Source organism: Mesoplodon bidens (genome assembly GCF_964165515.1).
Source record: "Mesoplodon bidens genome assembly, chromosome: 7".
NCBI lineage: Eukaryota > Metazoa > Chordata > Mammalia > Artiodactyla > Ziphiidae > Mesoplodon > Mesoplodon bidens.
In genome coordinates this window covers 114,668,404-114,685,298 of record NC_138164.1, presented here as the reverse complement: position 1 = coordinate 114,685,298, position 16,895 = coordinate 114,668,404, and the positions used below count along the sequence as shown (strand labels likewise).

Below are 16,895 nucleotides of genomic sequence, written 5' to 3'. Positions count from 1 at the left end.
GCGGGCTGATGGACATTTGAGCTGTTTCCAGTTTTCGGCTGTTATGATTAAAGCCACCCTGATTACTGCCGTCAGGTTTTTGAGTGGTCATATGTCTTCATTTCTCTGGGGTAAATCCCTGGGATGCTGGACCATGGGCTAGATGCACGTTGACCTTTCTAAGAAACTGCAAACTGTTTTCCACACTCTGCTCTGTTTTTTCCTTCCTTCCATCGAAGTCTGTTTCCATCATCCGCGTTCCCATCAGCACTTAATACTGCCCGAATCGTATGCCTTAGCCGTTCTAACAGGTGTGTGGCCCCTTCCATGGCTTTAATCTCATTTCCCTGGTGACCAGTGACGTGGGGCATCTCCCTGTGTGCCCACTTGCTGTTCATATATCTTTTTGGACCCAGCGTCTGTTCAGTTTTTGCCCAATCGAGTAACTGGGTCATTGGTCACATTAGTGAGCTGTAAGCGTTGCTTATATATTTTACATATAAGTCTAGATATTAGATTTCAGTGATGAGGTTTGTGTTTTGCAACTATTTTCTCCCAATCTGTGGCTTCTCTTTGCTTTTCCTTAACAGCATCTCTCAAATGAACAGAAGTTTTTAATTTTGATGAAGTCCAATTTTTCAGGGTTTTTTTCTTTTTTTTTTTTTTTTCCCCCTCTCCAAGGTTCATGCTTTTTGTGTTCTGTCTAAGAACTATTTGCTGGATCCAAGGTTACCGAGAGTTTTCTCCTATGTTTTCTGTGGATATTTTATAGTTTTACATTTTATATTTAGATCTGTGATCCATTTTGAGTTTAATTTTATATACAGTGACAGGTATGGACGGAGGTGAAATCTTTTGTGCATGTGGTTATTCAGTTCTCCCAGCTCCTTGTTTCCATCGAATTAGTTTGACACCTTTGATGAAAATCAGTCGACCATCTGCGTGGCTCTGTTTCTAGACTTTCTAATCTGTTCTGCCACCATCACCCTGCCTTGATTCATGTGGCTTTTATCGTAAGCCTTGAAATCAGGCTGTGTTAATCCCTCAATTTCGTTCATTTTCAAAAGTATGTTGGCAATTCTAGTCCTTTGCATTTCCATCTTAGAATTGGTTTGTTAATTTCTACCCCAGAATCCTGCTGGAATTTTGATTAGCACTGCGGTGAGTCTTTAGGTGAATTCAGGTATCAAACACGTCGTAATAAAGCCGAGTTTTCTGAACACGATAGATCTCTGTGCCTCTTTAGATATTTTAAAATATCGCTCATCTGTGTTTTCTAGTTGTCAGGGCACAGATCTCACATGTAATTTGTGAGACTTGGTACCAAGTATTTCTTGGTTTTGAAGCTACTGAGATGGTATCGTTTTCTCAATTTCACTTTTGGATTGTTTGTTGCTGTATGTCAGCCTCGTATCCTGTGGCTTTGCTAACCTTATTAGTTCTGGAAGCTTTTTTTTTTTTTTTTTTGGTATTCTTTAGGATTTTCTGTGGAGATGAGCATGGTGTCCCAAATAAAGTCAGCTTTGTTTTTTCCTTTTCAATCTCTGTGCCTTTTATTTCTTGTTCTTGTCTGATGCGCTGGCTGGGACCCTTTTCAATCTCTCTGTTTTTCTATTTCTCTTTCTTGCCTGATGGCCCGGCTGGGACCTCCATGACAAGATTTGGTCGTGAGGATAGAGGAGTTGTCCTTGTCTGGTTCCTGATCTTGTGGGGAGACAAGTGGTCTCTCCCCCTTAAGCATGATCGTAGTTTTGGGGTTTTATATGTGCCCTTTATCTGCCAAGGAAGTTCTTCTCTTCCTAGTTTGCTGGGAATAGAGCATGTGTCGAGAGTGGCTATTGGATTTCGTCAGACGCTTCTCCTGTATCTATCGAGATGATTCCCTGTGTTTTCTGACTTTTAATATGGTGAACTATACTGACAGGTTTTCAAATGTAAGCCAACCCTGAATTCTTAACATAAAGCCCACTTGGTCACGATGCATTTTAAAAGAATATATTGCTGGGTTTGCTTTGCTAAAATTTAGCATAGAGTTTTTGCCTGTGTGTTCACGAGGGATGCATCTGTGGTTTGCTTATAACATCACTGCTCTTGGCGTTAGGTACCACCGGCCTCGTAGAATGCGTTGGGGAGTGTCCCTGCTTTTTGATTTAGGCAGAGCTAGTGTAGAATTGCTGTGTTTCTCTGTGGGTGTTTGGTAGAGCATGGGAAGCCATCTGGGCCCGGAGTTTTCTGAGTGGGAAAATTTTCTGTTAGGAATTCAATGTCGTTCGTAGATCGGGGCTATTCGGGTTCTCTTTTTCTTCTCAGGGAACTTTCAATAGTTTGTGTCTTCGAAGACATTGTCCCCAAGGAGCCGGAGCCCCAGCCCAGACTGGGGACAAGACCGTCTTGTGATGGGTGTCACTCCCGGGCAGCCTAGGGACCGTGGGGTTTGTAGCATCCACACGCAGCTGTCGGAATGCAGGAGGCCTCCTGGGTGCCCCGAGAGGGGACACCAGAGGGCTGGTGCCCTCTGGCCCAGAGCTGCTCCAAGCCCCCTCCCCATCCCCTCGGCTGCTGGCTGCCCCTGCTCTCTGGGAACAGGTCACTGTCGGGGCGGGGGGCGGGGACATGGGGGGCTGAAGATCAGACTTTCGCCGTTTCCTTCCAGTTCTGCTCCCTGGGAAGGCAGCCCCTTCTCTGAGGAGCGAAATCCAAGTAGCCAGCTCTCAAGTCCCCGGCGTGGCTGCCTTTGTGTCACACTCTTACTTTGTAAACTTCGGCCCTAAAACAACACACGTCGTCTGAAGCTGCTCACATATCAGCTCTTGAAACAGCAAAATCCGTGCACAATTTCCTCTCAATCCCTTAAAACATTCCTGAAAGGAAAGAAAAAAAAAAAACTGTTTAAATTCACGCCTGTCATTAAAATCTCTAGACGTGCAGCATCAGAGCAGGTCCCCAGCTGTCAGGACACAAAGGAACGGCCCGTGCACAGCGCACACGCGTGCATGCTCGAGCGCACACGCGTGCATGCTCGGGCGCACGCACACCACGCACACGCACACACGTGCACGTGCTCTCGCTCACACACGGGTGGGAGCAGCCTGAGTGCATGCAGCGCAGTGCCTGGACCAGATCCTTAGGAAGGGTTTTCATCCCCAAGTCTCTGCTGTGGTCAGCTTCTAGTTCTGGGTCAATTCTTCAATAACACACTTTGAGAAGCTCGGCAGAGAAAATCCCCCCCGCCCCCCGCCATGGTCCTCCTCCCTGAGCCGAGTGGCCAAGGCAGAGATCGGTGGGGCGGGGATTCTTTGGGGTACACAGCCCTCAGAAGTGGGGTTCCTGGGCTGAAAGTCAACCCCGTGTAGCTGCCCTGTGGACAGAAACAGCGCTCCCCACCTGGGGAAGATGGGGGATTTGCTTTAAATACCTGTAGAGCTGGCTGCCGGGCAGCTGACGGTGCTGCCGTGGGCACGGCGGGCTCCCTCCCGCCCTTGCCAGCCACTCCTGTCTGGGGCTCAGGACCTGCCTCCCCGAAACCCCCACCTGCCTTTCCTCTACTCAGAGCCCCGGTGCCTCTCCTGCCACACCCCCTCTTCCCACCTGGGGCCTTGGCTTCTCTTCTGCTGGCCGCCAGCATCATGAGTTTTCCACGGAGTGGGAAAGGGGCGACTGATGTTCCGGGACCCCTTCCCAGGAGGACAAAGCTTCAGGGCCTACAGCCTGGACGTCCCCAGGGACCCTTGGCTTGGCCGTGGTATCAAGCTGGAGCCCCCGGCACCATTGCCACTCCCTCAGGCCAGGGGTTTGTGATCAAGGCGTGGGGGGTTGGTATCTGAGGCTGGGAGGGGGCCTCCCCCAGCTCTGGTGGTTTGGTGGTGACCAGGGACATTCCTTGGCTTGTGGAAGCATCACCCTGATCTCTGCTTCCCCATGTTCACATGGGGTTCTCCTGTGTGTGTCCTAATGTCCCCCGTTTATAAGGACACCCGTTGGATTGGATTAGGGGCCCATCCTAGTAACCTCAACTTAATCACATCTGCAATGACCATGTTTCCACATAAGGTCGCATCCTGAGGGGTCAGGACTTAAACTTACGAATTTGGGAGGGACACACGTCAACCCCGAATGGCGCCCGAGTGGGGCAGACTTGTTGAGCGAGGGAGGTTGGGGGTCATTCTGACCTGCCCCTGTTGGCGTGAGGGGCGAGTAGCCCTCAGGGACTGTTGTCGCCCGTGGTTCTAACGGCCCAGCCCGGGTCCTGGATTTGGTGCTGTGCTCAGAGCCCGGGACTCAGCCAGAGTGAGATGGGAGAGGTTCCTGTGCTCCGGCCCTGCATCCCACTGTGACAACGGTGACCTCGTGAGGGGAAACCAGGGGGCTTCTAATATGATGAGAGGACTGGGCGGTAGAGGAAGCTGGTGGTGGGGACGGGCCAGCAGACCCCTGTGAAGGTGGCACCGAGGGGAGAAGGGGGCTGAGGGGCAGGGGAGGAGCCGCAAAGGTGAAGGCTCAGGAAAGAGGTGGCCGCTGAGGACAGAAAGGAGGCCGTGTGCACATAGCTGCTGCCCCAGCCCTCTGTGCTCCTCCCTGAGCCCCCAGGAGGAGGGTGGCCTCGGGCATGGGCTGGGCATCCAGGTGCCCAGCAGGAGTGTGCCAAGTGGCTCATGGAGATGTCAGGCCCGTGAGTGTGCATCAAGGACGTGGTCCGCGCAGAGCGCCTGGCACACAGTAGGTGCAGCTGGATGGACAAAGGATCGGGCTCTGGTGTTCCCAGCATTGGGAAGATGGCAAGCTGGCCCAGCAGTTCTGGGGGGCGGGGGTCACTGTGCTGGGACCAGGATGAATAAATGAAGGAAGGAAGCAAAGGATGGGTCGTTTCCTTCTTTTTATCTGCTTGGGAGGAAGATATTCCCAGATACCTAAGTGCACGCATGTGGAGAGTTTTGCCTCTTGAAATGTGGAAGCAAAAACCAAATAACGAATTTATTTGGTTTCCAGAGTCGTTGAGATTCTGAAGCCTGGTGGGTCCTCCATCTCTCATCGTCACAGCAGGCAGTTGCCAGAGTAGCTGTAAGGAAGGAAAGCAGAATCCTCACAGCACGCAGATGTCCCATAATGAAGTCATCACTTGTCCTCAGTCCTGTCCCAGAGACCCCGTCTGCCACGCCTGCTCCCTGCCACGTCCCCACCGTCTGTGTCTGACCACAGGATGCTAGTTGACTGCAAGGTGAAGTTAGCGTTCTTGCAAAAGGTGCAGGGTTTCATGGGGTCTATAAAAGCAACATTGGAGATGCTTTATTCACCCACAGAGCCACTGACAGGAAAAAAGTCACGCCAATTCCTGCCTCACTGGGGAGACAGCCGTAGGGGAAACTCTACAGTGGAAACTGTTCCTAGGCCGGAGCAGGTTTGGTTACGAGTTAAGGAACTGAAGGATCACAGTGATGGAATGGAAGGGTTCAGTGAAACTCCCAAATTCTTGAATAAAAAGGAAATGGGTAATATGCTGATCAACTTGACGACTATGAAGAGAATGAAAGAAACAAACCAAGTGAAATAGCAAATAGACAGTAAAGTGGAAAGAAGCCAGAGGTATCCAGTTTTACACTAAATGCAAATGGCTTGAATGCCTCTGTTAAAAGGCAGAGACTGTCAGAAGGGTTTTTATTTTTAACAAATACATTGTTCAGAGGAATTCAGTCAAGCAAACTGGTGATGGCAGTTGAAAAATGAAGGGATGGCCAAAGTGATGCCCAGCAAGTGCACACAAAAGGAAAAAACAAAAGCAGCGTGGACAGCATCAGGGTCCGTGCTGAGACCGGCCTGGACAAGGCACCATTTCTAGGGGAGAAAACTTTTATGCATCAGAGAACATAACAAAATATGTAAAGCAAGCACCATTGGAAATGCAGGGGTTGACTGTGATACTCACGGGAAATTTTAATGCATCTTTCTCAGCACAGGATGATTCTAGCAGATGAAAAAATCAGTAGAGACATGGATGGTGACACGTTGCAATTGTGAGCAATTTCAGATTCCAACAGTAAGCCCAAATAAGTCCCTGTTACCTATAGCCAGGCAACAAGCATCCCCAAATGTGGCTCCTTCAAACAACCATCACGAAGAGCTTAGGGTCCGTGGGGATGGCTCCCCTCTGCCCTGCCTGGAGTCAGCTGGGGCTACAGGCCCTAATTCCGGGGTGGTGGGCCGCATGGTGGAAGGCCCTCTTCCCACATTTCAAAACCAGCACTATAGCTATGGATCCTAATCACGGAGGTGTTTTGTTTATGCCCATGGAACACTTGTAAAGACCAGTCACTTTATGTGGCCATAAAAACACCTAACACACTTGGAAAAATTGAGACTTAGCTGTTTACATTTTCTCATCAAAGCCCAATACAATTAGAAATAAATGGTTACAAGGTCACCAAAAAGGCTTGACTATTTGGGGATTAAGCAGCGCTCTCCTACGTGGCCATCAGGGAGAGGAGGCCAGTGGGGAGCACGCAGGCCGCATTCAGTGATGAAAGCAGCCCCTCTGCATGCAGGAGGGCACTTCCCGGGCCCCCATCCGGGCCCAACGCCGACGGGACATTTGTCCTTTCCACGCTGTTGCCCACGTCACTTGCCAGTGGCTTCGTTGTCTTCTCAAGTGCATCTCCCCAGGGTGGTTGAAATTCACTCGTGAAAAGCAAATAATAATACAGTAAAAGTATATAGGTTATATTTTGTGTAAACACACACACACACGCATTTTTCTGTTTTTTTACCAAATGCCTCCTGGGTGCCCACCATCTGCCAGGCACCCTGGGCTTGGGGGACGAGCAGGCTTTGCTTTGTCAGAATCTGCCCGGACTACCACCTGGGGGCCCTCTTTTCAGCCGCATCTGCCTCTCCCGTGCCAGCCAGGTGTCAGGGCGCCAAACCGCGTCCACCCGCTGACCTGGGGACACCCAGGTGGGGAGGAAGCAGGCGGCGCTTGGGCACCCCCGTGTCGCTGGTCCCAGGGCTGGAGGCACCTCATTAAACCACCTGCAACTCGTGTGACTTTAGTTGGGTTGGCACCGGCAGTCCACGTGAAATTAAAATGACCTCGCGCCGCTCTCCTCCCTGCTCTAGGCAGGAGGCCTTTTTCCAGAGGCTGAGCCTGACCGCCTGCGATGCTGGGAGGGATCTGGCCACCACGAGAACGGGCCCAAGAACGTGCCAGGGCACGGTGTGCCCCAAGGCCCCCGTCTTGCTGAAACCCCCATCACATACCCGCTCCCTCGGGGCTCGGACCCATTTGCTGTGCCCAGAGTGACAGGTGCTGGGGTTTGCAGTTACTTGCAGAACTTCGGACAGAGGGCGAAGGGGGCGGTAGTGGTGCTGGAGGGGCCTGGACTGACCCCCACTGCACCCTGGCTCTCCACGGAGTGGGGTCCTGAGTGGCTGGCTGCAGGAAGGGGTTGCTCCAGGGACGTCCTTGTGCTTTGCTTGCTCCCTGGAAGAGGGTTTCCGGGGAGCTCGTGGTGGAGGAGGTGCCCCTGTGGGAGGTGGGCCATCCTTGGCCCTGCCCAGTGGCCACTCAGCCTGTGGAGTCGTCGTGAAGTGTTCAAATGTGGCTCCCATGGGGCTGGGGTTGACTGTACAAGGGGGAGCCCAGGGGACCCGACCCTCTCTGGGGAGTGGATGCAGGCCCATCAAGGAGCAAGGAAACCCCATAGGGAGTTGCCATGTGGCCCTTTGAGCAGCAGGTGGGTGCCTTGTGGGCTCGGGGCTGGACTGGGCTTCTGGGGTAAAGATAGGCCCGGCCTTGGACAGACAGCTGAGGAGGTGGCATGGGGAGGGGTCCCCCGGGCTGGGCTGAGCGCTGCTGCCTGGTTGGGGAGGGGGGACGCAAGCTCAGGACAAGACAGGCAGCGAAGGGTTCAGCATCTGTCAGACGGGGTCTGGGCGCCAGTCAGGAGGGCCGTCTGTGCTGTGAGACCCGTCTGGGTTGGGCCCTCCTCTAGGCCTCCCCACTCAACACGACCCTGTCTTCTAGATCCTTCCTCCCCACAGCCCGAGGAGGTGGGTCCCGCCAGCACCCGCATTTCATGGACGGGGTCACTGAGGCACCGCGGGCTTGAGGGGCTGACCCGGGTCAGCAGTCCTGGGCGTTTGGTGGCCCTGGATCTCACTGTCCTGCGGGAGGGTGGACACTTTCGGGGGCCCGGCCTGCCCCTCTGTCCTAGCGTGGATGCCCCTCGGGCCACAGAGCCACCCCCTCCCTCCTCCCAGCGCCTGACCCAGGGCCTGGCCCACCGACCCTGTCACGGCCACCTCGGGCCACTGGGACCTCGGGCAGGATGCAGAGGGGCCCAGGGGCAAGGTGGTGGCCGCACATCCAGGGATGCCGTGACACCGGTGGACACAGCCGAGCAGAGGGGCTCCCCATGGGTCAGGGGGAGTTGGGTGGGGAGGGCTGTGGGCGTCAGCCCCCCAGCGGGTCCTGGGCGGGCAGAATCCTGGCCCCGTGCAGGGCCACAGCATGCGCCTGCCCCAGGCCGGCAGCTCTGGCTGGGTGGAGGTGCTGGTGTTCCACAGTGGGGGGAGGGCGGCCAGCTGTGCCCAGCACATGTCACCAGGAGGCCCACGGCCCTCACATGGGTGCGCGGCTGGGAGCAGCTGGCCTCAGGCAGGCCCCCGAACAAAGAGCCTTTGAGCAGCATGCACGCCTGCTCCGCGCCCTCCGGCCAGCTGACCTTCCCGGGAATGCCGAGGCCGTCCCCCTCTGTGGCTTATCGGGTCCCACGTGGAGGTAGAACAGCTGGCCCTGGAGCCCGCCGACCGGGGTCTGTGCTGGGGACCCCAGCACCCCCCCATGGGGACACCTGGCCAGGGCCAGGCGGCCCACACCTCTTCCAGAGACCTCACCCTGGTGGCCGGCGCCCCTGGCCCTGATGGGTGGCGTGGTCTGGCCCCCAAGTCCACCTCTCCTCCAGGCTCCCCCATCTGTCTGGTGAAATCTTGTTTACCCCAGAAAGCACAGGCGTCCTTCTCACCCGGAAGCCTTTGAGGGACCAGGAGGTCCCGCAGTGGGTCCCCCAGGCCCCATCTCCGAGTTGCCCACGTCTGGCATCCACAGGGCCGCCTGGGAGGGTGCCGTGCCTTTTGTCCTCAACCCCAATTTCTGCTTTCCGTCGGCCCCCACCCCTCCACCCCACAAAGCTCAGCGCTTAATTCACGGCAGTTAACCTTCCAACTCTCTTTAAAATTGATTTTTCATTATGAAGATAACAGAGCAGTAACATCTGAGCACCAGGACGGTAGCGATAAGGATCCATGAGGCTTCCTTTATTGTTTAGCAAAAACAACAAAACAAACCCTTTCATCCAAGAAGCTAGGCTCTGAGCACAGGCCATGCGCGGGGCTTAACCTCCAGGCCGGCTCGCTATCTGTCACACGGGGGCCGTGCTCCGCGGGGCCGTTCCCAGCGCTTTTGAACCAGGCGATGCGGGCAGGGCTGAGCCTCAAAACACATCGGGCTTTAGACAACTTTCCCGATGGATGAGGGGGATTCACGAGCTGATAAAAACGAAACAATAGATAAGACAGCCGCGTGGACCTTCACCCTTCTGGGGGGTGGGCAGTGGTGCCACGGGGATTACGAAACGCCCAAGGAATCCGCACCCTTTCCCCTTTGTGTACCGGGGCTGGAAAACCCAGATAAGCACCTGCTTTTCTGAACCTTTATCCTGACTCTTGGGATTTGCGGATCTGCTGTTGACTGCCGTTACCCCAAAACGCCGAAGGCGGGTGCGGGCTGGTTCCCCTTACTTGTAACTTGGTCGAGCTCGGGGGTCCCAGCGTTCGTCTGCCCGACGGCAGGGCCTCCTCGTGCAGAGCAAGCAGGGCCCTGGGCATCCTGTTGGTAGCCGGTGCCCTCGGCCCGGCGCCGCACTCTGTCTCGGGGGTCCAGTGCCCGTCCGTGTCCAGTGCGGCCTGGCCTTTGTGCTTCACTTCCTGCACTGTCCTCTACTGGGGACGCGGCTGCACCCGAGTGGCCTTTGCAGGCAATCACTGGGCTCCGTTTGCTCATTTAACAGTGAACTAACAATGGACCACAAAGATTAAGAGCCAGAGGCTCAAGGACGGCTGTTTCTGCCCCGCGGGGCCAGCCCCAAGGTCCAGGCAGAGGCCTGAGCACAGAGCGCCCGGGGGCAGGGGACGTTTGTGTCGTGGAAAAACACACACGCCACACAGGTTACCGTTTTCAAGTGCATTTAACGCGTCAACAACATTGCGCCACCACCACCTCCGTCTAGTTTCAGAACTTTGTTGTCACCCCGAAAGGGAACCCTGCACCCATCAGCAGTGGCCCCCATTCCTCACTCCCCCAGCTCCTGGCAGCCACCAAAAGGCTTTCTTTTTATTGAAATTGTGGTAAAATACATAGAACATACAGGTTACCACCTTAACCATTTTTAAGTGCACAGTTTGGTGGCATTAAGTACATTCACGCTGTTGAGGAAACATCACACCATCTGCCTCCAGAAGTTTCTGTCTTTCCAAACAGAGACTCTGTCCCCATTACACACGCACTCCCCTCCCCCAGCCCCGGGACCCCACCGTCTACTTTCTGTCTCTATGGATGTGACTCCTCCAGGGACCTCATGTGGGTGGAATCAGACAGGATTTGTCCTTCTGTGTCTGGATTCTCTCACTGAGTGTATGTCCCCAAGGTTCGTCCACATCACAGCCTGTGTCAGAATTGCCTTCCTTAAGGCTGAATAATATTCCTTAGTGTGGATGGACCTCAGTTTGTGTATCTGTTCATTCGACGGACACTTGGGTTGCTTCCACCTTTTGGGTGTTGTGAATAGCGCTGCTGTGAACACGGGTGTGCAAATACCTTTGAGATCCTGCTTTCTTTCTTTCTTTCTTTCTTTCTTTTTGAGGCTACACCCAGAAGTGGAATTGCTGGATCACATGTGATTCTATTTTTAATTTTTCGAGGACCCTCCACACTCTTCCACAGTGGCCGCGCCATTTTACATTCCCGCCCACCATGCGCAAGGCTCCAGTTTCTCTGCATCCGCGCCAGCACTTATCTCGTTTTCCTGATAGTAGCCATCCTGATGGGTGTGAGGCGGTGTCTCGCTGTGGTTTCGATTTGCGTTTCCCGATGACCAGTGGTGTTGAACAGCTTTTCATGTGCTTCTTGACCGTCTGTATGTCTTCTCTAGAGAAATGCCTATTCAAGTTTCATACCCATTTTTTAATTGAGTTGTTTCTTAGGAACTTTGTTTCTTAAAATAATTCTAAACTTTACAAATAATACTGCCAAGAGCCACCCCAAACCCTGCTGCTTGGGAGACACATGGGGAGCCCAGGACCCGCTGCTCTGAAACTCACAGAAGGAGGGGCACGGCCGCCAGGTGGGGGGCTCGTGGCTGCCTGGAGCCCTGACATCTGAGTGCCTGGTCTGCTTCCCGCAGGCGGGGGATTCTCGGGCCTGTGCCCTGGTCTTGGCGCCCGGCCGGCTCACAGGTCCCTGGTCCATGAGGCCAACTGCAGCTGGGAGGCGACCTTGCTTTGTCTGAGGGACAGTGGCCAGGTGGGAGGGGGCCCTTCGTCCCTCTGGTGACTGTGGTCTTAGCGGAGGTCCCTGACACGAGGACGGCCCCTTCTCCCCATATCTGTGGGGCAGAGCTCAGGGCCGTGCTCCGGCCGGTATCCTTGACCCCTGCTCACACGCGGGCACGCAGGCACCACGTGGGCTCGCGGACAGGGGCCTCTGGGCTGACTCTTATCAGTGGAGGGGTCAGGTGTGATGGTGGGGCCTGAGCGGGACCGAGGGGGGTGTGGGGACCTGGGGGGCGGGGTGGGGAGGAGCTGGAAGGACAGGGTCCCAGGCCGAGCACTTGGGCCCAGGCGGGGGCGTGCCTTGGGCTGGCGGCAGGCTCTCAGGTGGGCCAGGGCGAGCCCTGACCCTTAGTGTGGGCCATGGGGCCAGGGCCGTGGCTGGAACTGGGGTGTGGAGGCAGGGGCTGAGGTGGGCAGGCTCTGGGGGGAGCTTGAGGCCTCTGTGTTCCCCTCCGGGGCTTGCTCAGGGCCTGGTCTGCAGAGACAGCCGAGCTGCAGGCCTGCCCCTGCCGGCTGGAGAAAACCCAGGGCGAGGAGGGTGGCCGGGGGTAGGGGTGCGGGGGTCATCCTTCTGGGTCTGGGTCACAGAGGCTGGAGGCTGGTCCCCCTTTCCCCGGAGCTAAGAGGAGGCAGCCCCGCCATTCCGTGAGTCTGCTTTGGACTGGGGTTGCTGTCCCCTGAGTCAGGGGCAGCCCCACAGGAAGACTTGGGGGGTCAGCCCTCTGGCAGGCCCTAGCCTACTGGCTTCCACAGATGGACAGTCCAGCCCAGTCAAAGCCCCCAGAGCAGCCCCCAGCCCAGGGTGGCCCAGGCCCCTCTGGTGAAAAAATTCCAGAGTCCCTGCAGGTCCAGAACTTCGGGCCAGCCTGTCCGCCCTCCCGGCACCCAGGTCAGTGGACAGATGGCTCCAAAAGATGGTGATGGCCGGTGCCACAGGGAGGCCCTGGAGGTCCCGGCGAGCGGCGGCCAGTCCGGAAGCCCCGGCCTTGGCCCCAAGTGCCACCCTGCCCAGCGCTCGAGGCTGATGGTGTGGGGATCATTTCATCTTGGAGCAAATGTGTGCTCCCCCCGCCCCGGTCCGGGCTCTCTCCCGCCCAGCATGCCGGCGGGGCCACATTAATGCACAGCCCGGCCTCGAGCTGCATTCCAGACTCAAACGGGATTTGGGGATTAGCGTTGTTTTAAATTATTCCTACACCTCACCCCTCCAGAGGGAGAGTCCCCCAGCCCCAGCCTGCCAGCCCCAAGAGGGCAGGGGTAGCTCTGAGCTCGAGGCCAGGATAATCCGGGGGGAGGGGGAGACGCAGCATCAACAGCCAACCCTGGGAGTTACTTATTTATCTAAAGGTCTGTTGCAAGACTGAACTGCAAGTAAGCTCTTACCTGATGTTTATAAGATTTCTACCACTTTGAATATGCTCAGGACGTGGCTGGAGAAGGTACTTAAGTAACAAAATAATGCATCAAAATAAGAACAAGCCTGCTAAGTGGCTGAGCAGCCCGATGGCGTATGGTTTTGCAGAGCTGGGATGGAGGCCCTGAGGACTGCTCTTTGGCGGACTCTGGCCGCCCCCTCAGGGCCATCAGCAGTCCGGTGACCCCGCCTCTGTGAAGGTGCCAGCACTGGTGTCTCAGCTTTGGGGACCCAGAGGAGGTGGCTCTGCGGCCCTTGTCGAGGTGGCCAAACACTGGAAGCCGGACCCTCCAGCCGCTACACCGCTACGCCAGCGTTCATTGCTAGGGCCTCCTGTCTGTCTTCTCCTCCTCACACCCACTTAGGACTGGCCGGGCCAGAATCTCGGGAAACACACGCCCGAGACGAAGCCCTGGTACCAGGGAGCCCTCGGTCGTTCGTCGGTCTGATCGGTCGTTCATTCGTTCATTCATTCATTCACTCACTCACTCAGCAGATCCATGTCCAGGGCCAACCAGGGCAGGCATGCTCCGGGGCCGGGGAGAGGGCGGCGGGCAGGTAAACATGGCCCCTTCCCTCAGCCACCCTCCAGCTGAGGACAGAGGTGGCACCAGCATGACCCTCTGAGGCCACAGAGCCCGCGAGCGTCCACCCTCCCTCACTCTCCACCATCCCCCACGTGACCCCAACCATACATACCCCCACCCTGAAGAACTTGACGTTGCCAACCAAGAACTTTCTTGCAAAAGGAAAGCGGTAAATTTCCCACATTTTCTCCCATTATCCCCTGAGCTTGCCCCAAACACAAGCTGGATGGTATAAGTATTCCTTCCTAAGTATGGATATTTGGGAACAAGTGTCCGGTTACCCCCTCCTGGTGGGCTCCCTGGTGGGGGAAGGCAAGGCCGGGCATGGGAGCAGGCCTGTCCACCTGTCACCCAGTGGGAGCAGAAGTCCCCAGACAGGGCTGTGTTCCCTGGGTTGGGGCAGGGTGGGGACAGGGCAGGGCACCAGCTGGAAGTGAGCTGACAAGGTCCTCAGGTCCATCCACGCTGTAGCCTGTGCCAGAACTTCCTTCCTTTATAAGGCTGAGGAATATTCTGTTGTGTGGATGGACCACATCTTGTTTTGGCTATTCAGGGGCCCTTGAGATTTCGTGTGAATTTGAGGGCTTTTTCTATTTCTGCAAAGATTGTCATCAGGGTTTTGAGAGGGATTGCATTGAGTCTACAGGTCACTTTGAGTGGCACTGACATCTTGACAGTATTAAGTCTTCCAATCCATGAACATGGGATGTGTTTCCATCTATTTGTTGTCTTTCATTTCTTTAAACAATATTGTTTAGTTTTCATTGTACAAGTGTCCCACCTCCTTAGTTAATTCATAAGTACTTTATTCTTTTTGGTGCTAGTGTAAATGGAATTATTTTATAATTTCTCTTCCAGATTGTTCATGGTTTGTGTATAGAAATGCAACTGATTTTTTTTTAATTTTTTAAATATTTATTTATTTATTTATTTATGGCTGTGTTGGGTCTTCGTTTCTGTGCGAGGGCTTTCTCTAGTTGTGGCGAGCGGGGGCCACTCCTCATCGCGGTGCGCGGGCCTCTCACTGTCACGGCCTCTCTTGTTGCAGAGCACAGGCTCCAGACGCGCAGGCTCAGTAGCTGTGGCTCACAGACCCAGTTGCTCTGCGGCATGTGGGATCTTCCCAGACCAGGGCTCGAACCCGTGTCCCCTGCATTGGCAGGCAGATTCTCAACCACTGCGCCACCAGGGAAGCCCAATGCAACCGACTTTTGTGATCAACTTTGTATCCTACTTTGTTGAACTCATTTATTAGATCTAACAGGTTTTTTGCGTGGAATCTTCAGGGCTTTCTACACATAAGATCATATCGTCTGTGAACAGAGATAATTTTGCTTCTTCCTTTCCAATTTGGAAGCCTTTTATTTCTCTTTCTTGCCTAATTGCTCTGGCTGGGACTTCAGTACTCTGTTGAATAGAAGTGGTGAGAGTGGGCATCCTTGCCTTGGTCCTGATCCTAGAGGAAAAGCTTCCAGCCTTTCTCCATTGATATGATGTTCACTGTGGGGTTTTCATATATGGCTTTTATTACACGGAGATAGTTTCCCTCTATTCCTAGTTTGTTTACTGCTTTTATAATGAAAGGGTGCTGAATCTTGTCAAATGCTCTTTCTGCATCCGTTGTGATCAGGAGACCATGTGATTTTTTTCCCTCCGTTCTGTTAATGTCATGTATTACATTGGCTGATTTTCATGTGCTGAACTGTCCTTGCATTCCAGGTGTAAATCCCACTTGGTCATAGTGTCTAAGCTTTTTTCTATGGTACTGAGTGCGGTGGTGGACCTGGGCCTGTCCAGGTGGGCGATGCAGCAGACCGGGGCCCAGGCCGCCTGCTCGCAGTGGGCGCACGGGGGAGGGGCGCGAGGTGAGCTCACGCCCCTCCGTCCCCGCAGGAGATCGTCCTGGTCGTGTTCTTTGGGACGGAGTACGTGGTCCGCCTCTGGTCAGCCGGCTGCCGCAGCAAGTACGTGGGCATCTGGGGCCGGCTGCGCTTTGCCCGGAAGCCCATTTCCATCATCGGTGAGTCACGCCCGCCCCCCTGAAAGCTTCACCCCGAGGTTTCCTGACAAGGGCTGAGCCCCCTCCCCCAGAATCTGGCAGGCGGACCCCCATCACGAGCACCACCAGGCAGAGTCCCTCCTCCGCCTGTGACGGGGCAGGATCCCAAGGCCAGTGGGGTGACCTCCCGGGTCCCCCACACAGGAGCCAGCCTCAGCGCCCAGGTCCTCTGTCCCAAGAGGCTGCTCACAGGGCAGGGGGTCTGGTCAAGCTCAACACAACCTGGGCGTCCGCTGCCCTCAGCGGCCTGCAAGACAGGGCTAGGGAGGTAGGCTCGGGTGGCCTCTGCACGTGCCTGGGGCGGAGGGCCTGGTCTCCCCATTGAGGTATCTCCGTGTCCCCGCTGTTGGGCCCTGTCCCGCCTGACCGCCAGGCTCCTTGCTGGTGTCCAGCTGCCAGGCTGGTGACGGTGGCACTGTCCCCTCCAGACCTCATCGTGGTCGTGGCCTCCATGGTCGTCCTCTGCGTGGGCTCCAAAGGGCAGGTGTTTGCCACCTCGGCCATCAGGTAGGCGGGGCTGTGGGCTCCCCGGTGCGGGGGGTGAGAGCGGCGGGGCCGTGTGCTGGGCAGGGGGCAGGCTCAGGGCCGGTGCTGAGTTGGGTGGGCAGGAGCGCTTACTCACTTCTGGGACTCAGGCTGGGACCTAACAGTCTGGGGCCCTCAGTCTGCTTGTCTGTAAACTGGGGTGATCCTGGGGCCGCCCCCAGAAGGCGGTCTGGGGGCCAAAGGAATTGAGAAATGTACAGGTTTAGCTCCGGGCGTGGCGTGCTGCCCCAACCTTGACCCTGGGCTTCGGGAGGGGGGAGGGGCGCATGGGGGAGGGCCACACAGGGGAGGGGAGGGCGCATGGGGGAGGGGCGCACAGCGACCTGTCCTCCGCAGGGGCATCCGCTTCCTCCAGATCCTGAGGATGCTGCACGTTGACCGCCAGGGGGGCACGTGGAGGCTGCTGGGCTCGGTGGTCTTCATCCACCGCCAGGTGGGTGGTCCGGTGGGGGGAGGACAGGGTCTCAGCCCCGCCTCGGCCTGAGCCCGCTGGGCCATCCTGCCCCCAACCTGAGGGGCCAGTGTCCCCAGCCTGCCAGGCAGATGGTGCTCACGTTCCTCAAGCTGGGACAAGAGACTGTCGGGCAGATGGAAAGACAGAAATGCCACATGGAAAAGGGTCCGAGAGCCCCCGAAATCTAAAACGGGGGCAGATCATGATCAGCTCCGTGAAGGTGGAGGCGGCTGACCCGCACCCCTTCGTGAGGCCCAG

At 55.8% G+C, this 16,895-nt stretch overlaps 1 protein-coding gene across 1 annotated transcript in view; it reads left to right on the top strand.

Moving 5' to 3' along the window:
- KCNQ1 (potassium voltage-gated channel subfamily Q member 1) overlaps positions 1 to 16,895 on the top strand; it is a 350,679-nt gene that overhangs the window by 78,095 nt on the left and 255,689 nt on the right. Inside the window, exons 3-5 of the mRNA XM_081239644.1 lie at positions 15,472 to 15,598; positions 16,066 to 16,144; positions 16,520 to 16,616. Coding sequence (XP_081095770.1) covers positions 15,472 to 15,598; positions 16,066 to 16,144; positions 16,520 to 16,616 — 303 coding nt within the window. The remainder of the gene's footprint in view (positions 1 to 15,471; positions 15,599 to 16,065; positions 16,145 to 16,519; positions 16,617 to 16,895) is intronic.